Source organism: Balaenoptera physalus, assembly GCF_965194825.1.
Source record: "Balaenoptera physalus genome assembly, chromosome: 17".
Taxonomy (NCBI): domain Eukaryota; kingdom Metazoa; phylum Chordata; class Mammalia; order Artiodactyla; family Balaenopteridae; genus Balaenoptera; species Balaenoptera physalus.
The window spans coordinates 15,180,307-15,207,729 of record NC_138895.1 but is presented as its reverse complement, the minus strand read 5'-3'; the positions used below and the strand labels follow the sequence as shown (position 1 = coordinate 15,207,729).

The 27,423-nt window shown below is 40.4% G+C and overlaps 1 protein-coding gene across 5 annotated transcripts in view; it reads right to left on the bottom strand.

Annotated features, from left to right (window-relative positions):
* SULF1 (sulfatase 1) overlaps window positions 1–27,423 on the bottom strand; it is a 161,645-nt gene that overhangs the window by 67,950 nt on the left and 66,272 nt on the right. For all 5 annotated transcript variants that reach the window (XM_082433478.1, XM_082433480.1, XM_082433479.1 and 2 more), the window contains 2 exons: window positions 8,317–8,389; window positions 7,780–8,009 (listed from right to left, as the gene is read on the bottom strand). In XM_082433478.1, the coding sequence (XP_082289604.1) occupies window positions 7,780–7,951 (172 nt within the window). In that variant the 5' untranslated portion in view covers window positions 7,952–8,009; window positions 8,317–8,389. The remainder of the gene's footprint in view (window positions 1–7,779; window positions 8,010–8,316; window positions 8,390–27,423) is intronic.

Sequence of the window (27,423 nt, the reverse complement as noted above, 5' to 3'; positions counted from 1 at the left end):
AAGTCCAGTAGCTGGCATGGGGGCACTGCTGACTGGGCTGGCTTGAGGACAGGGAAGGTCCAGGCCACAGCTGAATCTTGGGGCTGCCAAGAAAAGCTGTCCCAGTGCCAGAGTTCCAGGTTGGGACTGGAGACATCTGCCATTCGCTCTTGCAGGGGTGGGGATGTCATAGCCAGGAATTTAAATCATTCTACAGGCTTCAACTCATTTATTCCCAAACCACATGTGTGAAAAAAGGTCAGGAGGGAGAAAATGCCCCACTAATCGGAATGACTTTACCAAAATCACACAGAGAGCTTGTTACTTCACGTACATGTTAAACTTTACAACAAAGCTTTGCCTTTCCTGATTCAAATATCTTAGCATTTGATTGTTCAATATTTCATACTATCAAACATGAACATTTTCATCGAGGCTGTTCATCATGTCCAGAAAAACTCACAGAACCAGAAATTCAATAATAAATTTTGTCATCATCATCCTTTAAGGAAGTCCCAGATATGTGGCATTCATACACATCTGGCTTCATAGAGCGACACACCTCTGTGTGAATTGCAACAATTCATGGTTTGATGAGTGATAATGACAAGCAAACACAACTCATTAAATGTGCAGGGTTGTTTCTAGACGCCATTGTTTTATGATGGGGTAAGGTTAATGATTTAAATATATAAATGGCCTGTGCTAAAGCACATCCCTGCTATTTTCCTATGCCAACAGTTAAGTATGGAACCTTAAACAGTGATATTTCCCATATTAAAAACGGCTTTATTGGTCTATTGAAAATTTTAATTCTGAAAGCATTAAAAAGATAACATGATCACACAGTATACCGTCTTCTACCAAAACTATGAAATTGGTAGGAAAGAAAAAAACAGATGTTTCAGCTAAAACCAGAGGAGGGAAAACAAGTTGGGGGAAGAAGGGACCAAGAAGCAGATAATAAATCTGTCTGGCATGTTTCCAGGTCACTAGGACTCATTATTTTTTTTCCCCTAAAGAGCTAAAGGCCATTAAAAGTGGGGACTAGTTTTTTAGGGAAATGGAAGTAAAAATGCCTACAGGCTAGACAGAGAAGGTAGGCAGGTACAAGAAAAATCACAGAGCTTTCATGTTTCCAGTTTTCTATGTTTGATAGAGATGTGGGTATACAGAACTTTCCCCTGGCTATACGAAAATCAGCAGGATGGGCATGATGGCAAATAGCAAGTGCTCCTTGGCCTAAGTGTTGGGGAGCAGTGGAGAGTGGTGGGGACCGTGAGGGTCTCGGGAGGACACGCCCCACCTAATGGGGGCAGCTTTGACTCCCCTTCAAGCATTTAACTGATGGCTGCCTCATGGGAATGTAAGCCCTCATTCTTCTGAACTTTCAAGAAGAGTCGGAATCTGGATTTTTTTTTCTTTTTATGTAAAATCACCTGATCTTTTAAAATGTTGCCTTGATTTTAAAAAGTGTGCTGGTCAAGCAAAACACATCTGTGGGCTAGCTCTGGACTGTAGATCCCATTTGTGACCTCTGCTTTAGACAAAGTGTTTCCATGTATTTAAGATTTCTTAATTCTCCTTATGATCTAAGAGAAGCATTGGGTCAGCGTTACTGAGATGTTAGCACCACTCCAATTTCCTAAGAATTTAAGAAATGCCACATTGAGCCAGATCAATGGTCTAATCAGCTCATTATTCTGTTTCTCAGAGTGGCACCCAGGGACCATTTGGGAAAGATTTAGAGCCTAATCTCTTTGACTCTAGTCTCAGAAAGTTAGGGGAGTCCCACAAGCTGATTTTCTGATTTTCTTCGTTTTGATTTGTAAAATATTTCAAGTGCAGGGAAAAATAGAATAAATAACATGTCTCCTAGCTTTGTCAAAGCTTAACATTTGATCACAGTCGCTTCAGATAAATATTTTAAATTTTAAAATGAAATATGGATACTGCTGATGTTCTTGGTTACCACTCCTTCCCCAGATGGTAACCATCATCCCAAACTTCATGTTAATCATGTCCGTTTGTGTTTTCCTAGCTTAAAAAAAACCCATAATTCAAAAATATACATGCACCCCAATGTTCATAGCAGCATTATTTACAATAGCCAAGACATGGAAGCAACCTAAGTGCCCATCAACAGACAACTGAATTAAGAAGATGTGGTACTGGGAATTCCCTGGCAGTCCAGTGGCTAGGATTCCATGCTTTCACTGCCAAGGGCGCAGGTTCAGTCCCTGGCTGGGGAACTAAGATCCCACGAGCCATGTGGTGTGGCCAAAAACAAAAAATAAAAAGTAAATAAAATAAAATCAATCATACATTATTTTTAAAAAAGAAGATGTGGTACGTATATATACAATGGAATATACTCAGTCATAAAAAAGAATGAAATAATGCCATTTACAGCAACATGGATGGACCTAGAGATTATCATACTAAGTGAAGTAAATCAGACAGAGAAAGACAAATATCATATCACTTATACGTGTAATCTCAAATATGATACAAATGATCTTATTTACAAAACAGAAATGGACTCACAGACATAGAAAACAAACATGGTTACCAAAGAGGAAAGGAGGGGGAGGGATAAATTAGGAGTTTGGGATTAACATATACACACTAATATATATAAAATAGATAACTAACAAGGACCTACTGTATAGCACAGGGAACTATACTCAATATTTTGTAATAACCTATAAGGGAAAAGAATCTGAAAAAAATAGATATATATGTATGTATAACTGAATCACTTTGCTGCACAGCTGAAACTAACAGAATATTGTAAATTAACTATACTTCAATTTTTTTAAAAAAGGTGTAAATCTCCACCCATTAACTTTGCCTAAAAACCTGAACTATTTACAGGTAGAGGCATAACCTGAACCACTTCTCAAGTTGTGGAAAAAGCAAATCCAGAAGTACGGGGACCGTTGGTTAAATTACTTAATCTTTCCATGGATCAAGTGTTCTCCTGGGATGATGATCTTTGTCCTACCCACCCAACTTGGGTGGGATGACAATAAAATGCAATAATGAGAATAAGTGTTCTTTGGAAAAAGATAAAGTGCTATCCACATATAAGGTTCTAGCACTTTTATTAGTAAATTCCTCATGTGTTTCACTCCTTTCACAAAGTACTAGTTTACTTTATTTGTCCTCAAAGTTGAGGGAGGGGCCCCAGTCCTACTTAACAAGAGCCTTCCTTCCCAGCTTGTTTCATAAACCTGGATTACAATCCTTCTTAGCCTTTGTCTTTCCAGACAAAGAGATACAATTGTTTTATTCTTTCCCAAAAGGAAAAGTATTCTATTACAATTTTTGTAGTTGTTTTCCTAAGCCTTTTCTAAGTCTGTTATATCCTTCTGGAGGCACAGAAGCCAAAAATGCCTGTAGTGTTACAGGTGCAAAAGTTTTGCTTAGGTGAAGATTTATTCAATATTTGGCAAACATAATCACATGTAAGTAAAAAATCAAACCAAAACAAACCATGTCAAAACCACAATTAGAGAACATCTCACACCCATTAGGATGGCTATTATCAAAAAACCAGCAAACAGCAAATGTTGTCAAGAATGTGGAGAAACTGGAACCCTTATGTACTGTTGGTGGGAATGGACAATGGTGCAGTCGCTATGAAAACAGTATTGCAGTTCCTCAAGAAATTAAAAACAGGATTATCTAATGATCTAGCAACCCCATTTCTGGGTATATACCCCCAAAGAATTGAAAGCAGCGTCTCAAAGAGACATTTATACACCTATGTTCATAGTAGCATTATTCACAATAATCAAAAAGCAGAAGCAACACTAATGTCTAACAGGAGATCAATGGATAAACATAGGGTGGATATACATATAATGGAATATTATTTAACCTTCAAAAGGAAGGAAATTCTGAGACATGCTACAACACAGATGAACAGTGAGGAAGGACATTATGCTAAGTGAAATAAGCCACTCGCAAAAAGATAAATACTGTATGATTCCACTTATATGAAGTACCCAGAGCAGTCAAATTCATAGAGACAGAAAGTAGAATGGTGGTTGCCAAGGGCTAGGGGTTTAGGGAGTTACTGTTTAATAGGTATAGAGTTTTAATTTTATAGAATGAAAAGAGTTTTGGAGATTGGTTGCACAACAATGTGAATGTACTTAACACTATTGAATTGTACACTTAAAAATGGTTAAGATGAGGACTTCCCTGGTGGTGCAGTGGTTAAGAATCTGCCTGCCAATGCAGAGGAAACGAGTTCGATCCCTGGTCCAGGAAGACCCCACATGCCGCGGAGCAACTAAGCCCGTGCGCCACAACTACTGAGCCTGCATGCTGCAACTACCGAAGCCCGCTTGCCTAGAGCCCGTGCTCCGCAACAAGAGGAGCCACTGCAGTGAGAAGCCCGCGCACCGTAACGAAGAGTAGCCCCCGTTTGCCGCAACTACAGAAAGCCCATGCGCAGCAACGAAGAAAGAACGCAGCCAAAAAAAAAAAAAAAAAAAATTGGTTAAGATGATTAAAAAAAAACACAAAAGCCAACTAAAGTCTAGAGCAGTTAAGTGTCAAGAAAGATCACGAGAGCGTTACAATCGGCCAGGCAAAAGTCTCCATCAAACTGTCCTCACTACCAAGAGCATAATTTTTCTGCTGAGAAAAGAAGTCTTCTCTAAATTTTTACCCATGGTTCACAGTGGTTCATCATCAACTTGTTCTGCCAGTGGGATAACAAGACCCATCTTAGCTGTTATCTTGGAACCTAGGGCGTGACCATATATTTACAGGTTGTTTTAGGAAGGGCTCAATAAATATTTGTTGAAGGACGGATTGAGGGAAGGAATCATGGTTAAATGTGTAGCTGTGGAGACCCAGCCCTAATACAGATCCTGAGTTTACCATTTCCTAGCTCATCACAGCCTATGCGACTTCTCTAAGCCTCATTTATCTTAAGTATAAACTGAAGAGAGTAATAGTAACCACTTCATAGAGCGATTGTGATGATTAAATGAGTGAATGCTTAGCCTGGTATCTGGGTAGGAAATCAAGGAAGGAAGTAAAGGCAAGGCAAACATGTAGGAAACAGCTGGGTTGACTGAACCTGGCCTACGACTCTTCACCATTATATCCATGTGTTTCCACTAGAAGCCAGTGTTTAATAACTGCTTAATAAATATTTACTGAATGAATTAATTAACTATAGGATAAGGATGAAATTTTGAACTCTTAAAAATACACTGATCAAACAATTCCTTAATTTATTTTAAAGACAAGGATTGTATATTGAAGAGGTAGATCATGACGGATACTTGCATTCATTTCTGGGAATTCTGTTAGCCTTTTCAGGCCCCTGTGGGTCCACTTCCAGTTTACTCAGCACCTACTAGATTCCCAGCACAGTCCCAGCATCAGGACTGCAACACTACCCTGCCCTCTAGCTGCTCTCAGTTGAGTGGAAGAGACAGGTATGGAAGCACATGGTGGATTAAGGGTCATTTGCTGGAGGCAGGTCCAAGGTGGTGCAAAGGAAAGTTCCCTCCACCCTGCTGGACAGCAGGATTGTTTTGGTAAAGGAAGACCCCCGAGGGGAAGGCATCTGGACTGGGTCACGAAGAATAGGTAGGGGTTCGCCAGGTGGAAAAATGGGGAAAGGGCAGAGGGGATGAGATGTACAAAGGCATGAAATATAGGTGAGGGAGATGAAACCACCAGACACCTTCAGGGAAGTGTAAGTTGTTTCCATGAAGCACAGAGCAAAAGTGGGGGAAAGGGAAATAGCCTTACAGAAATAGGTAGGGACAGATGCCCAGCGCTCATCAGCCTGCAGAGGGGAGGGGCTTAATCCTCTTGGTAAAGGAACCCGGTGGAGGGTTTTAAGCAGCAGAGACCTGATCAGATACTTGCAGGAAATGAAGAATAGGTAGGAGGGGCCAAGACTAGAGGGCACAGGTGGGTCACGTGACCAACCAGTTAGGGAAAAACTGGGAGAGAAGAGAATGGCTTCATTGAAAAGGATGGATACGAGAGATGTTAAGGGAGGTGAAGTCAAAGGTCTTCACTTTACTTGCCCTGTAGGCGAATGAAAACTTAAACCACCAGCCACATACATACTAAAGTCATACCTGCAAGACTTTTCATTTTGGCATGATGCCTGAAAATCCATGGTCTTGCTTAAGCAATTAAGTGAGAGGGACTTCCCTGGTGGCACAGTGGTTGAGACTCTACGCTCCCAATGCAGGGGCCCCGGGTTCAATCCCTGCTCAGGGAACTAGATCCCACCTGCATGCTGCAACTAAGAGTTCACGTACCACAACTAAGGAGCCCGCCGGCCTCAACTAAGACCTGGCGCAACCAAATAAGTAAATAAAAATTAAAAAATAAGCAATTGGGCTTCTCTGGTGGTGCAGTGGTTGAGAATCCGCCTGCCAATGCAGGGGACACGGGTTCGAGCTCTGGTCTGGGAGGATCCCACATGCCGCGGAGCAGCTGGGCCCGTGAGCCACAGCTACTGAGCCTGCGCGTCTGGAGCTTGTGCTCCGCAACAAGAGAGGCCACGATAGTGAGGGGCCTGCGCACCGCGATGAAGAGTGGCCCCCGCTTGCCACAACTAGAGAAAGCCCTCGCACAGAAACTAAGACCCAATGCAGCCAAAAATAAATAAATAAATAAATAAATAAATTTATTAAAAAAAAAAAAGCAATTAAGTGAGAGACAACAGACGCTGCAAGTCACCTCCAACAATCATTACCTCTGCTGGCTTTTAGTGCCTTTGTTTCCAGCTGAACCCAAAAAGTTAACTTTTTGGGATTCCAGGGTTTGGTTTCCAATTGGAAATCAAAGTCCCTATCCCTGTGGATCAAATTCCAGCCTGGAGGGGTTTATCCTCAAAGACCCTAGCCAGAGGAGCTCTGGAAAGAAGCCCAGGGTGCTCTGCTAGCAGGAAGTCTAAAAGCTACAAGCAACGGTCAAGTTCAGCGTGATGGATAAGCCTAGCTGAGCGATTCCTGAGAGCAAGGAATTGCGTCCAGGAATGGAAATGAGTGGTGGTGACAACTTGTAAGGGCAAGCTTTTCATTTGTCCTAGGTACCCTAGAAGAACTTGACCCTAAGCTTATGGGCAAGACCATAGGGCTGGGCCATTAAAGAAAGTGAGAAGGTGAGAAACTAAATCAGGTGATACAGAAGCTGAGCTGAAACACCAGATGTTGGCAGGCTTTCTAAGGGCTCTAGAATTAACCCAGGTGAGTGAATTCTTCAGAAAAGCATCCTGTCTAAGGTGGTAGCAGTGAATTACTACCGGAAGGATGTGCAGGATACTGTAACTTTCAATTCCCTAACAATCACAAGCTGTGAATAAAGGAATCACCTTAATAATAATGACAATCGACAAGTTCTTTTTGTATCCGTCTATGTTCATCTGCATTGCAGAGAATTACAGTCATAATCTCATACTCTTTGAAACAAATTTGCCCAAATATTTTGAAAAGTTCTGGACCAAGAGTTTTCCAAGGCGCACGATCCAACCCTTGACTTCTACAGTTTCGTGCTTCCTCTTGCCTGCCATCCTCCCATCCTCCCACCCCACTCCCAGCTTCAAAAACTTAAGATCAGAAGAGTCAAGTTGAAACACAAACCAAATGCTGTATCATTAATACGAGTACATTTTATAACCTAGGTTGTTGGTTCAGATACTACCATGATGTGCCAAACCCCCAAAAGTTAACTGACTGTTACTGATAATGCAAAGCCAGCAAATCATTTGAGCAAAAGAGACCAAAAGTGAAAAACCCAGTGTCTCACCCAGCTCCACGTCCTGATCATCGGTGAGCACAAGAATGATGTTGGGTCGGATGTTTTTTCGTTCCTGCTGTATCCGGCCTCTGAACCTCGGGGATCTGATGGTTGAACCGAGGCTCCCCAGCAGCTGTGTGCCCAGCACAGCCAAAACCAGAGCACAGCAAGAATACTTCATTGTGCTTGGTCCAATGTCGCAAAACTGACAAAATGTCTGTCTCCTGGTTCCTGCAGCTCTGGGCAGTCAGAGAGAAAGGGAGAGGGAGAGACGAAAATGAAATCCAAGCCCCAAACACAGTTGTAGAAAAAGCACTACAACTCAGTGAGAACTGGCACATAAACCGGCAGAGAAAGGGCTGCCCATGAGTCAGAAGCGGCAAACCCTCCCAGGCGTCAGGTCGTTTTTTTAAGCGCTTGATTATTTTGCAAATTCACTTTTGTCCTTTATTCTCATTCCAACTTTTCCGATTTCAAAATTCATTGCCAAAATAGAATTTCCAACACAGAGCTCAGATGTAAAAGCTTTCTGACAAGAGCTAATACCTTCAATTAGGTATCCTGGTTGAATAATCAATTGCTATACTCAGAGGTATTCAGGACATCTGCAGATGGGGTCCTGGAAGGGGGAGAAAAAATACAAAGGAAACGTCAGTCAAGGATTTTGACACAGATTTTTGGTCTGAAATAGTCTCTTGGAACAGCATAAATATATATGTATAGATATGATTTATATATTATATTTATATATAAGTATAATAAATATAAATGTAATATAGAAATCATATCTATACATATATATTGATATAATTTTTAAAATCTGTACTCCAAAAGGGAGAAACAGAAGGAAACAACATTCAGAACTGCTAACAAATGACATGAATAACACCTTCATTTCATAATCATAAATACAGTGATCTGGGTATCATCCCTGCTCACACTTTAATAGTACTTTAAACATCCCCAAGAAAACAAATGACTGATAAGGAAGAGCCAGCAGTGCCTGTGAAACCACAGGGCACTGGAGTGTTTGCATCTGGGGAGCGTTAACTCACCTGCGGACGATATTGAGTACTTATCAAGCAGAATGAAACGCAAAGCTGTCATTTGTCATCTGCATGATGTCACTCACTGCCCAGGAGAGTTCTTTTTGCTGACAAAGACTTCATAGTAAGTGGCTGGGAGAGCAACCTTTCCCAGTCTCCGAAAAGCTAACTGTCCTCCATCAATCACCGGGGGAAGGGATGCTTCCTCCCGGCTGGGCTGGTCCCTCGGCCCAGCCCTCGTCCCCAGCGCATCGGCGCCTAAGGGGACAGAGCCCTCCTCCGACTGTCAGCACCAGCTTCACTACTGTCCAGAGCCGGTGCAGCGCCGCTAGCACCGAGGTTTGGCTTTGCCGCAGCAGATCTCAACCTGCAAAGCAACATGACTGATGGGCTCTGAGGCTGGAGGTTAGAGGCGACCCTTCCACCTTAAAAAAATCAAATCAAATCAAATCTGGAGGGGAGCACTGTGGAAGTCTTTGCGAATCTGCACAGGAGGAGACTTTGGAAAGGGTTGGAAAAATGCCCCTTTCACTTTAGAACGCTAACCTGCTGAAAGCTGTTCTCTTGGACTTCTGAAAGATAGCAAAGGGCTCATTAAAAAAAACAAAAAAACAAAAAAACACCATCTTTCTCTTGACTGTCACGAGGGAGCATCTGTATGGGAATTTCGACTGCCCTAAAATTAATCAGATAGCAGCCCGCTCCAGCAGTCACTCTGTCCCCACACACCTGAGGGTCTGTATTTTGATGCTCAACAATAAATGGGGGTCAGATAAGTAAGCATCACGAATGAAGTGTGAGGAATGCAAAGCAGGAGGAAAGGGACTCCATCGCTCCCTTCCGCGCCTTCAACTCTGGAGGGTGACATGGGGCAGCGAAAGAAGAATAAAGAAAGACGGTGTACCGCTTCCCCCTGCCATACACATTATTGTGTTTTACACAAACACACACGCCCCTATTATTTTAAACTTTATGAGCTGTTTTGTAAACAGTTCTAATGCTTTTTACTTTGCAGCCTGTAATTATTCTTTGGGAGGGAAGAAGGGAGGGAGAGAGAGAGAGAAAGACTCAGTAAGAACTAGGTTTTAAAACAAAAATCCAGTGTCTGCAGCAAGGCAGTCCTGACCACATGATCTGCAGAGCAAAAAAGCAAGCCACCTCCGATTGATCCTGTGGCTTGAGAAAGTCAATACGTACGGTTTGGCGTGCGGTTTTGTTTTTTGTTTGGTAATAACTCGGGGTTATTTCAGTGATTGCGGTGCCTGCTGAACACTGAAAGCCCGCAATTGTTCTGCCCTGACTGTTGGGTTTCTGGGCATTTGTTTTAAATCATGAGAAAACTGATACAAGCATGAAAGGATGGGAAAGCAAAAGAAATGAGTGAAACAATGGCTTTCTCCCACAGAGCGTGCATTAGTCTAAGAGTTAAATACAGAAGTTTCTTAGGGGGTTGGTCCTTGAAGTAGCAAAACTTTGCCCACCTCTCAAAGCCGGCAACGTTGTGTGAAGAGAGAGTCAGCGGGGTTTCTTGCATCCGCTATGGTTTAAACTAACCTCTGCTGACAATGGTGACCCAGAAAATACAGTCAGACTCACAGTATGGAGGGAACAGCAGCGCTTGGTTTAAATAATCAGCCACACATGCAACTGAAAATTCTTGACTATTAAGATGCTGATAACATTCCCTGGAACCCAATCAGTGTTCTGGGTTATTCTTTTCTTTATTGTATTTACTTTACTTCTTCCTTTAGGAAAAAGAAAATTAGCCTTAATGGTACCTTGTATAAACTACATTGAAAATCATTTCCTAATAAAGAAAAGGGACAGCAGAGAAGATGCACGCTTTACCTATAAAGTAGCTTTCCTTTCTGGACAGTCAAAGGTGCAGAAGAGACCTACGTTTATTTTTTCTGCCACAATTTATTATCGATTCAGGGGATACATATGTAAAAGCCGAGAAATTGAGTGGTAAAGAAAATGGAACTTTCAGACAGGTCTGGCCAGCAGGAGCGCTCCCTTTACTAAAACACACAAAACACAGAACTCTGAAGAAAAGTGCACACAGACAATTCTTTATTCAAAAATGACCTTTTAGAACCTGTCATCCTCTCACTGCCTGGTTTCCAGCTCCAGAAGGAAAAGAAGGAAAAAAACCTGACAGACAAAATGCAGACCTCAACAAAGGAGACAAGGATGCAATGTCTGAATTGGATACTTTGTGGCAGACGACAAGTGTCCTTAGAGACTAACAGCTTGTCTTGAGAAATAGTCGAAAATGGGAGAAATGTCAAAAGAGGTTTTTCTCACACATGGAAAGTGAGCTTGAGGAACGGTTGCTGTATTCACGAATCAGGACCGGAACACAAGATGCCTATTCTTCAAGCTCTAAAGTGAAAACACCAATTGTAGCTATGGCCAATTGGTGGGGAAAGTTTACAACACTTTGTTTGGGGCAGTCAAGCCAACTATAAATGTGACATTAAAAGTTTCAAGTCACATATAAAAGAAAGAAAAGACTGGGAAGCCTTCAAGCCAACTGGACAGAAAGTCTAGTTCACATATGCTTGTCTAGCAAAACCCCACACTAAATCAAAGCCCTCGTTGCCCCAGTAGGTTTAAGGGGGTCTCTGTCTTCAATAAGCCTCCCTTTGTCTGGGCAGCTGGTGCCGAGGTACAGGGGACGGTGGCCATATGCTTGTCCACCACTGTGGTTGTCAAGGTGTAATCTGGGACTTTGGGGGGGACCCTGAGATCCTTGTGGTGGAATCCACAAGACCAGAACTATTTTGAAGAATACTGACACTTTATTTCCCTTTTTCACTTCGCTGACATTTGCACTGATGATCTAAGGGCAATGGTGGGCAAAGCTGCTTTTGTATGAGTGAAGGGAGCACCACATACGGTTAAAAAAAAAAAAACAGTTTCACTCAAGATGAAGCAGTAACATGATTAATTTGATTAAACCTTGACCCTTGAAGGCACATCTTTTCTTTTAAGTTTTCTGTTTTGAGAGAGGAGGGACACATAAAACCCTTTGCAGCCTATGGATGTGTGATGCTTGTTGAGGGAAAGCACTCGTGGGACTGAGTTGCCAGGTGAACTAGACACATCTTTTTTCTCTGTTTTTGCTCAAACGCTATTTTTAGTTGAAAGAATTACTTGGACTTGGATTTTTGGCACACATTTTCTCAAGTTGTAAATGAAATAAGACTGTCATTTCAAGGAAAGCAACTGACGGTATTTGTCGTGTTTGTTGCCAATGACAGAAATCTAGCTTTCAAGTCAAAAGCAGAATTTTGGAAAACTTGTATCTGCTACTGTGAGCTTGGCAGCTTTCCAATATGTAAAACCTTTCTGATGACACTGATGTTGATATTAACGAATGTTATTTCATGGTATTGTAAAATGAAATGTGTCAACACTTAGACTATTTGCATAATTCAATGAACCAATGTTTCCCAAATGACCAAACACAATGTTACAAAATCATACATGGGTAAAAGAAATTCATTCAAAGTGCAAGATGACCATTGGATTTTAATGTAACAGAGTAGAAAAAGCTCATTGATATGGTTTCAGATTTCTTACTACAACTAACCTTAGGAATCACCACTTGGCAAGTTTTGGTATAGTATCAAAGAAGATCTACAAGTATCTGAAAAAAGCTCTTGAAATACTTCTTTTCCAACTATTTATCCATGTGAGGCTGAACTTTATTCCTATACCTCAACCAAAACAATATATTTCAACAGATTGAATGCAGAAGCAGATATAAGAATCCAGTTCTCTTTTATTCAGATAAATATTAGATTTGCAAAAATGTAAAACATGCCAATTTTAGTCACCAATATTTTTTTGGTTGGGAAAATATAGTTATTTTTCATAAAATATTATATATCATTTAACATATAGATTGTTTTTTAATTAATACTTTTAAAAATTCTCAGTTTGAATTTCTAAGTATCAATAGCTAAAATCCCCATAAACACAAGCTTACTAATATAAAATGATAAAAACACAATTTCAATAATATAAAGGGATTCCAAGCCCAAAGAATTTGAGAATTACTGGCCTAGAGTATATTTGGTTCCATAGTTAAGCCTGGCCTTTCACCTCTAAGGCTACAGATTCGGCCCTAGTCACAAACTTAATTCCTTTTTTTTCCCCTTAAAGCCTTGAAACTGTCCTAAGTTCTAAATGCCTGCAAATCTAATGAGTGATGACATTCTGTGATGACATTCTGTGTGTGTGTGTGTGTTTTAATCTGAGGATAACACAGAACTTTATAAGTGAACGCCCACAAATCTAAAGTATGTGAGAGACAGGCTCAGAACAACCCACTCAGCCCAGAAATCAACCTCTCAGGGGTGGGGCAATGGAATTGTTTCTAGTACAAAGCAATGCCACTCCAGAGAGAAAAAAAAAGGACACCATAACCAACCACAGCAGTGGGGAGATTAGGCCAGCAGCATGCAATTATTCAAAGCTGAATTTAGCCAGAGCACACTTAGTTTATCGTTAGAGTAAAGCAAAATAGGATTATACCAGCAAGAAGGCGGTATCTACCCTCCCCCATCCCACCCCCCAATGCCAATCGACATAGTTCTCACATTTCCTAGGGTCAGTTTACATGGCCCTTTTCCTTTAATTTTGACTTTCAAGTTTCCCATATATCACTTTTTTTCTTTAGAGGAAGCCTTCAGGATGTGCTAGCTTCTTTATGATATATGTGAAACCATGAAGGAGCTAATTTCTTCTTTTAAAAACCCCATAGCTGGCAAAGTTCATCTACTGTTAATCCCAAGAAAGCCTGTTTCCCAACCTAATTTATTACAACTCCAAGCAAAGAAGAGAGACAACAGTCTCCTTCTGGTGCGATAACATTTTTATACCCCTCGAATAATAAATCTCTTGCAGTCACCAACGACAGCTGAAAAGTGTGCGTCTCTGACCTGGAGCACCTTTGGGGAAATCCTTAGCTAAGTGATGAGATCCTCCTTGAACAATGTTTGCTTTTCTTCCCTTTTTTTCCCTTTCTGTTTTCTCCCCCCAACACTGTAAATCCTGACATTGGAAGGAACCTTGAAAAGTCATCTATTCACAAAATTGTTAGCGTTGGTTATCCCTGGGGTACGGTGAGGGAGAGGGACAGATTTTATTTTTTATTTTATTTATGTTTAAGTTGGATTTTTTTCCCATGATCTGTTGCATGATAAGAATAGAAATAAGTAAATTTCCTAGGCTTTCCCTCTGTCTTCTCGTGGAGGAACAGAATAGACAGAAAGAGGTAAGCAGTGATAAGAATGAAGTGAGAGGTTACAGCAAGAAATGTACTTTTGAGAGTTACCCCACAAAGGTAGGAACTAAAACCACATAACAACAAGCTCACCAAGAACATTTTGGAGAATGCAAAGGGTCCAAGACTGAGATTTGTCCAGCTTCTTTCAAATCAAACTTAGCAAAACAAAGAAAACCAAAGTGACCTAAAAATTATGAAAAAAAACCCCAGAAGGATCTGATATTCCTGAAGCAGATGCTACAGTGTGTCCAAAGGATCTGATAATGGTCACAAGTTTTGATGGTGGCAATGAGCTCCAAGATAATGAGAATAAAAAGATTGTTGAACTTTAAAAAGTGGGGCATTGGAAACTTCAGTTTGGGTCTAGTGCAAGAATAGCATATTGATTAAAAGAACCACAAATGTGGTCTTAGGCATCTTAGCTACTCCTTACGGTATATGACTTATTACATTAAATTTGCCTTTGGTTTCATATATTTATAGCTTATCTGTATTGAAGTATCTGGAGGTATTGCATAAGTCAGCAGAAATAGTTTGTTGCAATAACAACAAGAAAAAAACCCCAAATATCAATGACTTAACACACACTGCAAGTCACACACACAGTGACGGGATCTTTGCTCTGCCCGGTCATGCATGGATGCGGGCTGATGGGGGCACAGTTGTTGTGTTGCTGCAATAGCTGGACCAAGAAGCAGAGGAAGAAAAAAACTGGAGAATCTTGCAGGAGAGCTTTTCATGGCTTCAACCTGGAAGTGACTCAGATCACTTCTAATATTTCATTGGCTGTAACTAGTCACATGGCCACATCCAACTGCAAGAGGGCTGGAAACTGATGGCACAGCTGAAGTGTGCTGAACACTACTGTTTACCACAAGCATCAAGTTTCATCAGTACCCTATGTATTTATCTTTTTTTTCTCACTAGATGCCTGCACACGCACACGTGCATGCACGCACATGCACATACTTAAGGTACATGTACAAACATATTCATACATGCCGATACATGTTTAAGTAATGAAGAAACATAATCTTCGTAGCTTAAAGTTCTACCATTCCTAGGTACAAAAAATGCACCTTTTAACAGCTTTGGGAATTTGGGGGACATGTTTCATTTTAGTTTGTTTCCCTGATGTACATAATCTGGCACAATATGAATTTATTATAAAGTTCTACAGTTCTTGTGATACATTTAAGTTGAAGAAAATATTTTTAAAAATACAGGTAGGTGCTACATTTAGATTTCAAAAGCACTTCTCAAAATATTTTCTTGTAGATAACATCTATGCGAGGAAAGAAGAACACCTGACTTAGCTTTATAATTAAGCCACAGTCAAGAGAGTTCCCACTGGCTTACTTTCTACGCTATAAAGCTCGCTACCAATATAATACTCTTTAACATTTTCTAAGGGTTTAAATACAGAAGAGTGGAGACACAAGTTCCTTCTGAGGGATCCTGCTGGCCTCACACGGAGTCATGACCAAGAAAGGGAGGTCTGGGAACACAGAGTGTGAAAAACAAATGTGCATTTCAAAAGACAACAAATTCTAGTTCTTAGCTCAAGATTTAGGGACAAATTATGGGGAATAGCTCTGTTTTTTAATTTGTTCTTCCAAAATGTATTATTTACAGGAGAACCTTTAAAGAAAATCAAACATCCATCTTTAAGTCAACACCTTTGCTCAGAGACCCATTTCCAAGGAAACCCTAAAATTCAGATTAGTTCATGTATTATTTCAAAAATACTTCCTTCACAAGTTGTACTGGGAAATGCTGGTTTGAGGTTTTTTTGTGTTATTGGCTAAATATACCATTCCAAGCCTTTTAATGACAAAGTCATCTTCAACATGTGCTTTATAGGTACCTAAATCCCTCTATTGTCTTCAGATTGTCACCTTTCCTTCAGCTATATACTTACCTCCCAGTGATTACCAAGCATAGCTGTACATTTATCAAGTAAAAAAAGCAACTCTACTTAACTTTCAAGTGAAATTCAGGTCTGCAATCGTGGAAAATATCATTATAGTAGAACAAACTGAGTAGCTAGCAGGCCTCTCTAGGAAAATTAATTTATTAATTTTAGCCACAAAGCACACAAAGCATACAACAAAGATAAATTGTCTACCCATTTTTATTGACATCCATCTGATTTATGACATTCTTGTCCAATCAAATTCATCAGCTTACCCTCAAAACAGTATTTGGACATAGGGATATTTATCACAGTCTTCAGGTGACTAGCACCTGAAGAGACACAGTAGGACATTTTTTAAACCATAAATTCACTAACACTGATTCAAATCACAGTACTTGCATAAAAGGCCTGTAGTAACTTGAAACTTAAAATATGACTTCTGTCTTAGCTTTTTGTCTGGACAGAAGCTGGGAAATATTTTAGCTAATGAAAACTCACATTTTACTCTACTGTTATAAAAGAGTGAACTTTATGAAGTTTTAAGCAGAAGAATTTATAGAAGGAAAATTTTAAGAGCTATATTATCACCATAAACAATTATCTGTCATCTGTAAAATAATCTTCCTGAAAAGGCTCAGATTATAATCTATGTCTATGGACATTTGGGGCAAATGTATGTTTATTGTCACCAGAGTATCTTTATAAATAGATGTTTACAGCTGGCCAAGTCCTTAAATCTCATCTAACCATCTATACTACAAACACCCAATGCGGCTCCATTTCCAGAATTTATTTTCTAACTACTCGACTTTGTTTGAAACCTTCATTTCTCAGCACACACAAGACCAGCACTTGTCACACAAAGGAGCTAATATAATTAACCCAGATGACGTGCCCCACAAGTAAAATCAGCCATTCACGAAAGCTGGTCACCAGAGGCCATTTCAAACAATGCATATTTCAAAGTAATCTAAAGTAATCCCTTCTCTCCACAGATTTGGTTTCCATGAAGTCTTAAGCACATGTGTGCTGTAAAAAAGAGGCTTATTAAAACCTGATGTGATATTAGAGATTATAATGCAACACAGTTGGGCTGATTTTAATACCTGAGTCTTCAAGAAGAAAGCAATTTTCGATTTTATTTGTAAGCTTACTAAAACATTATCCATACAAAGGTGCATGATGTTTACTTAATTAAGGAAAAAAATAAAGAATGCTCCCCTGTTATCTGAATTGGGCTTGTATCAATGTATAAAATTTGCAAATAAAAGTGGAGGAGAAACTAAAACAGTTTTCACTGATGGACAGATTAGCAAAGCACAGCAAGTATTTATAACTCTAAAGAGTGAGGAGCTTAGATTGTTTAGACAATTCCTTATAAAGTTGTGAATCTCCAGTATATCATTCTTTTGGCTCGCTCTGGTGAAACATTATCAAAATGTGTCATATAACAGCATGATAGCTTCAAAATACTAGTTGTCATCATTAGTAGAACTGGATTATTAGGTAAGTCTGGCTGCCTATGAAGCTTACCAAGACCTCCAGTTCTGGCGGATCTCTGGAGGAGTTGTTTATTTTTCCTGATCCTTTTGCTATGTCTTGATTGTATTTAGTTTCAATTGTGGATGAAAATACAAAGGATTAGATTTGATATGCTTCTGGTCCCTCCATTTCAGGATCTCCTACCTACAGCTTTGTATCCTTGAAACGCAAACAAAGGAAACATGTACATGATCATGAACAGGTTTGCAAAATCAGCAAACGGCAACACCCTGCCACAGAAAATCTGCTGTTCCTCATTGGAACATGGCTTCACAGAACAGATCATATATGAAAAAGGAGAGAAGCAACCTCCACTCTAGAGAGCTAATGTGAAGGAGACAGTCTTGAAAATATGTTATAGCATCTTTGAGTTTGAAGGTGTTATAGAGTAAATGTTTATGTCCCCCTCCTTCCCCATTCATATGTTGAAATCCTAACCCCCAGTGTGATGGTATTAGGAGGTGGGGGTCTTCGGGAGGTCATTAGGTCATGAGGGTGGAACCCTCATGAATGGGATTAGTACCCTCATAAAATGGGCCACAGAGAGCTCTCCCACCCACCTTCTACCATATGAGGACTCTGAGAAGATGGTCATCTATGAACCAGGTAGTGGGCTCTCGCCAGATACCCAATCCACTAGCACCTTAATCTTGGACTTCCAACTTTCAGAACAATAAGAAATAAATGTTTGCTATTTAAGCCGCCCGGTCTATGGTGTTTTTGTTATAGCAGCCTGAATACACTAAGACGAGGGATCTTAAAGTTCACCTAGATTAACTTTTAACTAATGAAGAAAACTTCTCTAGACCATCAATGAAAAATGCCCCTGTCTAGGTAACACAGACCTCGTTAGGAAACCTGTTTAGTTTTGGGCAGCGAAACAGGTTAAAAAATTCTCCATTTTATTGCACAAAAATCTGTCCTCTTCTCTTCTAAGTGTTTAATCATGCTCTAGTCTACTGAGCCACACAAAATAATTCTATTTTCTTCTCAATAACGAATGATTTAAATATTTGAAGATTGTTTCCATCTAACTCCTGAATCTTTTCCTCTTAAAAAATATACTTATGTGGTACATTGTGGGAGAACAGTGGAAGTGGTTATTTTGAATTGGGCCACTGGCTTGTTAAGTAGTGGATCAATAGATCCTACAAAGCTGTAGCTACACAGATAGGAAGCCAGTATATTTAATGTCCATCTGGCTCAAAGGAATTCGGACTACTAGGCTACTAATCGATGCTTTCCAAGTTCACTAAGAAAAATTTCCTTATATAACACTACTTTCGTGTTTGGACTAAATTCAACTCAAATATCTTCCAAAATATGCATAAGTAACTTGTTAATCAGTTTTATTGGAGAATAAAGCCAGACAAGAAGATGAATATCCAGGCTAAGAATGCTAATCCAAGGACTAGATATTTTTCATTCCTTTACAATTTAGTCATTGATTTCTCTCTAGATTTTGAGGAAGCTTTCCTTCTAAGAAGAAACATCTTCTTTACCACATTTGGCTCCCAGTTTCAGAATACTGAATACTTAATTTTTTTATTTTATTATTATTTTTAAAATATTTATTTTTTGGGGCTGCATCAGGTCTTAGTTGCGGCACGCAGGATCTTTAGTTGTGGTGTGCGGTCTCTCCTTTGCGGTGTGCAGGCTTCTCTCTAGCTGTGGCACGCGGGCTCCAGAGTGCACGGGTTCAGTAGTTGCGGCGTGTAGGCTTATTTGCCCCGTGGCATGTGGGATCTTAGTTCCCTGACCAGGGATCGAACCGGCGTCCCCTGCACTGCAAGATGGATTCTTAACCACTGGACCACCAGGGAAGTCCCTGGATACTTTAAAAGAGCCATGCAAGAGAAGAACAACCATTTTGCTATTAAACAAAGGCCCCAAGCTCAAGTACTTAAATCCTAAGGTAGAGCAGGGGTTCATTATAATCACTGGAGGTCTTGTTAATCATTCCAGAGTTCCTGATTCAGGGGTAGGGCCTGAGAAATTGCAGTTCTAGCAAATTCCTAGGAGACGCTGCTGCTTTTAGTACTGGTCCAGGGTAGAGCAATCAACCGACTAGCGTTGGCAAAAGAAAAGGTAGATGGAACCAAGCCTGGAGCAGGTGCTTCAAGTCTTCTCATGAGGAGTGATCTCTCAGGCCTTTGCATTGGCAGAGACAGCTGATAATTCACAAAATGGGACACTTGAGATTGCCAATTATTTCATAGCTGATAGGACCGTTCTGTAAGATCATCTTTTGCAGAGTTGCCGAAAAGGCAAGCATTCCAACACACTCACTAGGAACTGAAAGAGTTTTCTGCTGGAGAGCAAATATCTAGAAGTGTTCTTCAGAGCAGCTTTCAAATGACCCTCTAATCTCCCTTTCTGTATATTCTCTTTCAATGTCTGAAGAAACTAGGTTTCACAAATCCTTGAATACATGAACTAGCAAAGTCTGACAGTGGCCCCGTGCAATGTCGAAATTTGTTACATTTATTAAACAATTGTCATGCACTAAGGTAGGTTTGCCAGCACCAAAATTTGTTTTCCACCTTTAGGTAAATTATTACTAGAGATGAAGGCAGCAGAGTGAGTTACTGCTTTTGTTTTGAGGAAGCCCATCCTCAGTTTGCTAATTCTGTCCAGCTGTCTCTGCCAATCGCCCACTCTGGGTCTTTCACCCTCATCCATCACCTCCTCTTTGAGACACTGGCAGACAAATACAGACGCAGTAAAACAACAAACTGACTAAATGACGCAGTATGATCCCAGAAGATCTCAACCCACCACGATGCATGACGCACGTTAGGTGTTCTGGGAAACCCCGAGCTGAATTCTCCTTCTCCCACTGAGCAAGAGGAGGGAAAGAGATGAAACCACAAAAAAGTAAACTGGAAAAGTAGGACTGAACTTCCCGGAACTAGAACAGTGGGTGTAAACAGAGCAAAGGTCAAGTTTGCAACCTTCCAACCTACTGTGTGCATCTTTAATTCCTGTAGCAGACACTTCTCAGAAGACTGAGTCGTCCTGGTCGAGAAGGGGCAGGAATTCTGGAGTCCGGGTTTTCCAGTTGCCCGACGTCAGGACGTAGAGTCCAGCACCATGTGATGGCTGTGTGGACCCAGGCACTTCTCAGAAGTGGCACATCTTGAATTTGTGGCCTTCCCCCTCACCCCTTCCTTTTATTGTCGATTTCTCCTTCATTCCTGACATTCTACTACCCCCATATGCCCCTTGACCACCTAAAGTTCTTCACCACTCCTTCTTTCCTTTTGCTTTCCTGAGTCTCCAACCTTCTACAATTTCCAACATGTGGATCAGACTTTACCTTTTATCCAGAAGTAACAATTTTTGCTAATATGCATTGAACACGTCCCATGTACCAAACTTGGCATCAGCTCCCTTTAGCCCACCATGTACCAATGAAGCAGGCACTCCTATTGCTTTTTTTTTTTTTTAATGAGGAAACTGAGATTCAGAGAAGTTAAGGAATCTGTCCAAGATTACACAGCAAGGGGTAGAACTGGGGCTACCTCCCACCAGAAACTTTGTTCGTAACGGTTCTGTTTTTGTAGTATTTTCTCCTGAAGTGCATTTTCACTTGAAAAGATCTTGGAGGGCTAGTGAATTCTGAACCTGCCAAATCAACAGGGAGAATCTGGGGGCAAAAATGGGTGTCAGGTGCTGCTGATGTTTCCAGGCAGCTGTCAATGCGCCTTAGAGCGTCTCCCCCAGCAGCACGCGACAGGGCACTGGTATTGTAGCCACACACCACGTACAGGTCCCCTTTCACCTTCCAAACAGATGGGGACCCCTCAGAGCTCAGTAAAACAAAGAGTTGTTGCTGGGCGAGAGAGTGGACTGGTGTGGTTGAACATGAATATTCAAGACCACGAGTCACAGCTCCATGAATTCGGGGGTCTCCTCCATTTGTATTTAGCATTGTGTAGTGGCGAGACAACTTGCAATGACTAATTAATCCTGGGTGCCGAGGCAGAAGGTGAAATAATTTGTGCGTAGTCATGAAGTTATTCATTCTCAGGCTCCGAGTTAGCGCCGGAGGGCTTTGCTTTCCCGAGATGGAAAGAAGATCGGACTTGACTTTCTGCTTTGTGCCTGTGATCCCAGAGATCCACACCCTCAAGCCCTGAAATCTTCTAAAGGGAAGGCAGGTGGTTGCCAGCTGTCCTTAACCCACACCCTCATGACATCATCTCCAGTATCACCCATCCGTGGAGACACCATCCACTGAGACCACCCTCTCCTCAGCGGGCCCTGTTCCCCGGCCCACAGAAGCCCTCCCCAACTTGCCAGGTGGAGGAGGGGACAGTCTCGTTCACATATTGCACAGGGCTGCTTGTGACTGTTTTTCCACCATCTCCTCAAGTGCAATTTTAACTGAGGTTATTCCTAGTAATACCTCAGTTATCTATCACAGGGCAGGGAAGGGTCTCCAGATATGTAAATTTCCATGAAACCTTACTTTAATTATTTAAGGGTAGGAGCTTCAAACAAACAAACAAACAGGAACCATTTTAAAGCACACTGAGTTTGCAAAAAAAAAACCTCCCCAAACTCAGAGGCTTGTAACAGAAAAGGAAGGGGTACGTCTCCCTGTGTCACGTGGAGGCTGCAGTGGTGGTGGCTCTCTGAGTCTCCCCGCTCCAGCCCTCAGGCCGGGGCAGCAGCCCTGATGCGAGACATGCCACTCTCAGGACAGACCCCAGGCGCGGGAGAGCTGGTGGAAATCTGGAACGCCGCTCAAAGTCATCTGCTTCCACGCGGCATCTGACGCACCTGCTTACATGCCTTTGGCCAAAGCAATACACGCAGTGGAGCCCAGGGTGGGGGTGGGAGTAGGTTTTGCTCCCTGGGAGGCTCTGCAAGTCCCAGGCAGTGGGCGGGGACGCTGAACTCTGGTCACTCCTCTGGTGGGGGAGGGATGGCAAAGATTGGGATCACGATTTAATCTATGGCGTGCACTTTCACAAATTAATCACGTATTTCCTAGTCTTCAAAAAATACTGGGAATGATGTCACTGTTTTGTTTTGTTTTATGGCTCTGGGTCATCATCGTTAACATAAATACTGCTTTTAGCTACAATTCAGATTTTTTTTCTGTGGGATACTGGGATATGGAAAGCTGTCTGCGTTAACACATAAATGACACGGGACTGATACTGTTTGGAATTCCTTATGAATATTTCTCATCGTGTTGTTTTACCTCCGTCGCTATCCGTTATCACTTCTAGTTGTTATAAGTGTATTTACCTCTCACAACTCCACCTGCCCTCTGCTAACACACTAGGGAGATGCTGAAGAGAAGGCTTGTGAAATGTGCGTTTCAAGTAAGAGTGAAGACACGAGAGGCTCTCTCAAGCGCAGTACGTGGGTGGGTTTGGCGCACGGGCTTTGGGACAAACGTCTGGGTATGGGCGCTTCATAGGCTTATTCGATTCCTTCTTGTTCTTGTATGTCTGGCTGATTGAGGATGTCAGATAAGCAACGTCAGGGAGGGCTGGGTTTGGAGTTGACTTCCACAGGAGCGCCCCTGCTTTGCCATTTTCCATATTCTCTCCTAGACAGTTGACTAAGCACTAAAACTACCTGTCATTTCTTGCTCAATTCTCTTTACCTTAATCACCACACATACTTAATTCAGCAGTCTTGCAGAGCTCCTGGATAAAGCATGATTGGAGATAATGGGTGAATGAGAGAAGAGCCCGGCTCTCAAATGGAGAGTTATATCCAATGCCAGGTATAATACAGATCCAGAACGTGCTGGCAACTGCCAACTTTCTAAAGGTTGGCCAGATATCACACTTGACAGCCCCCAGCTTATATTCAGAAAAGACGAAAACTCTAATTCGAAAAGATACATGCATCCCAATGTTCACAGCAGCAGTATTTGCAATAGCCAAGACATGGAAGCAACCTAACGTCCACTGACAGAGGATTGGATAAAGAAGATGTGGTCCATATATACAATGGAATATTACTCAGCCATAGAAAAGAATGAAATAATGCCATTTGCAGCAACAGGGATGGACCTAGAGATGATCATACTAAGTGAAGTCAGACAGAGAAAGACAAATATCATATGATACTGCTTACATGTGGAATCTAAAATATGATAAAAATGAACGTACTTACAAACAGAAATAAACTCACAGACATAGAAAACAAACTTATGGTTACCAAAGGGGAAAGGTGGGGGAAGGATAAATTGGGGATTTGGGATTAGGAGATACACCCTACTATATATAAAATAGATAAACAACAAGGACCTACTGTACAGCACAGGGACCTATACTCAATATCCTGTCATAACCTATAGCGGAAAAGAATCTGAAAAAGAATATATATGCACATATATATAACTGAGTTACTTTGCTCTACACTTGAGACATTGTAAATCAACTATACTTCAATACAAAATTTTTAAAAAGGCCCCAGGACTCCCTAGAATGTGCACGATATTTGCTTCAGGTTGATATCACCCTGAACACCATAGTGGAATCAGATGTTCATTTTTTTTCCAATGAAAACAAACCCCAAAGAGCATATTAGCCTGTCAGGGTAAATGAAAGTCAAATATTTCCAACTTGGTTAGTGGACAACTATTTCTTAGCTGGTACTTTTCTCTGATATACATTTAGTTTTCTTCTGAAAGCCTGACCTTACGTTGATAGTAATTGAACTGTGAACAAGATTTTTCATATGCTTAGGTGTTTTCTTGTATCTCAAATCCCATTAGTATCTTTGTTGTTTTGTGGATAAAATAACTCCTCCTATGTTCACAATGCATCACAATTCAGGAAAGACTTTGGCATGAATTATTAGTATTCGTTTTTCACAACAGCTTCTATAGGAAGCTAGAGCAGCATTATTTTTCCTTCTCCAATCCACCGCCATCCCGTACAGGAGATTCAGAAAGCTGAAGCTGAAACTCACAATCATGTCTTCTGACTCTGAACCTGGTGGCTTTTTCCCCTAATAAATCAGTTCTTTTCCATTTTACCCCATTATTTTGTGAATAATTGCCAACTTAATCATCCCTGGACACAAATGTTAAAAACATACAGACTAATGTAATGCACAAACTTGCAAAGAAAAAATGCATTTGTATGAGTTTCAAACTTTTCATTGCAACTTTTCATTGCAACTCAAGGAAACAGAATATTGGTTTTTAGGTTTACGTATTCTTTCTGCACAAACCCACAACCAATGAAAATACAAAGAAGTAATAATGTCCCTAGAAATGGAATAGAGTGAGTTAAAGTGCTGGTGCTGCTTTCTAATAATTTTAGCAGTACTATTATGTTGATCGGAATATCCTTAATAGAATCTTAGGTTAAAAAACGTATGGGAAAAACAACTGTTTGGTAAAAATATGTCTATGAGATAATTTGGATTAAATAAGTTGAGGATTAATAACTTGAGGAAAGCCTTGAAGATATGTTGATTTTAACATTTTAACAAAAGCAGACTAGAAAGTTAGATTGATTACACCACTGAAAATACATTTGTAGGTGACATGAAACTCAGTTAAACTCAGTTAAACAGGAAAAGACAGCTTTGTAGGAAGTTTGCACCTTCTCAGTGGACAGCGGCCAGAAAACCTGTAGTTGTCTAGGTAGGAGTCATGGGGAGAGGGCAGTAGGACCTACCAGTTATTCCTGGAAATTCACCTCATCTTGAGTCATTGCTTTGCCTGACCATGGGGATGAATGGAGAAACCAAAATAATATTCCAGCCAACGATAAGGCACAACTTTATTTTGTCTGATGGTGACACCCTATTTTTCTCCAGATAAATTCTGAGCTCATATAATTTCTGTCACCCTTTGTTGGAAGGAGAACACAGTTTTGACTGATGCAAATGGTTTTAAATTATATGGCAGGGACTGTTCATTGCCCACCTCCTCATTCATTACCATCTTCATTCAAAACAAGATCCTGATTTTATGTGCAGTGGTTACGTGCCCAGCTTTAGGTGACATCTCCCAGTTCTCCTTGTGCCCACATGACTGAATCCTTTCCAATGAGATGTAATGAAAGGGTTATGTGGGACTTCTGGGGTGGCTGCATAAAAAAGGGTGAGTGGCCATTTGTCGTCTAACATGGATGGAGCTTAAGCAGTCATCTTTTTTTAAAAAAAAAAACTGAAGTACAGTTGATGTACAATGTTTCAGGTGTACAGCAAAGTGATTCAGTTTTATATATCTATATCTGAATATGTGTATATATATATACATACATACAGTCACATTCTTTTTCAGATTCTTTTCCATTATAGGTTATTACAAGATATTCCTAATTCATCCCTCCTCCTCTTTCCCCTTTGGTAACCATATGTTTGTTTTTTTTATGTCTGTGAGTTTATTTCTGTTTTGTAAATAAGTTCATTTGTATCATTTTTTTAGATTCCACATATAAGTGACATCATATGATATTTGTCTTTCTCTGTCTGACTTACTTCACTTAGTATGATAATCTCTAGGTCCATCCATGTTGCTGCAAATGGCATTATTTCATCCTTTTTTATGACTGAGTAATATTCCACTGTGTGTATATATATGTGTGTGTGTGTGTATGCCACACCTTCTTTATCCATTCATCTGTTGACGGACATTTAGGTTGCTTCCATGTCTTGGCTACTGTAAATAGTTCAGCACTCATCTTGAACCATAAGATACTCTCATTGATGGAATGTTCCATAGTGGAGCAGAGAGGGAAAAAAGCCTGGGTCCCTAGTGACTATTATCCCAGCCCTGACAACCAGACTCTGGATTTCTTTTACTTGAGAGAACAAAACCTTTTGTGGCTAAGGCACTATTTTGATTTCTGCTATGTGTAGTCAAAATCCCTAATGACATCTTCTAACTAACACTACTATTTTTTTTCCTCATTCTACCACCATCCTATATTTAAAATGTTAGGAAAACATGGGTTTTTAAAGCAAACCAGAAGAGTCTGATTTATGTTCAAAATAGAAAAAAACAAAACCTGTGGTTAAATGAGAGATTTGAAGACATAAGGAACTACACAAATAAACGTGCAATTACAAGTTATGGTAAATGCTAAGAAATCCATAGGGGCAAGTGGGAACACGAAATTCTCTCAGCAGGCTTTTAGCTCCAACTAATAATTAACTAATATTTAAGGCAGTTTAAGGTTTCTGGGTCAATTAAAGAATGTTAGAAATCGCTCATTAGCTATGGAAATGAAAAGCAGAAATGGATTCCTCTAGCTTTTGGTAATTTCCCAGGCTTCAAGTGGATTTCATTATGGTGTGAATTGCCCTTTAGCATCTTAAAAAAAAGCCTGAAGTCTTTTTGTAGACAATAACCAGTACTCTACCTGAGTTTTCTTATAAGAGGTTAAATTGTAACCCCCCAATGATAAATTTTCATATTTCCCATCCAGAGGAGGAATTTTCATACTTTCAAAAAATTTGCTTAAGATAGTTTATTATTGTTTTACCTAATTGCAGAATTTTATTGGATAAAAAGATGGTAACAAAACAACCCCTCTGAAGGAATGCTGAGACATGTTTATTCATGAGAAAAACTTAATTACCTCTCTTCACCTGCGGACCTTTTCCCTTTTTTCCTTCTCACTCTTGCAAATGAGACTTCTGTTTTTGGTTGAAAATACAGATTCTGCCTTAACTTGAATAGTAAGGATTTTCTAAAAAAACCTCCTGAAACCCAAGGTCTCTATGCTTTAAAGGAATTTTTTAAAAGGGTTTGTTCTTTTTTTTTTTTTTTAAACACCTTTATTGGAGTATAATTGCTTTACAATGGTGTGTTAGTTTCTGCTTTATGAAAAAGTGAATCAGCTATACATATACAT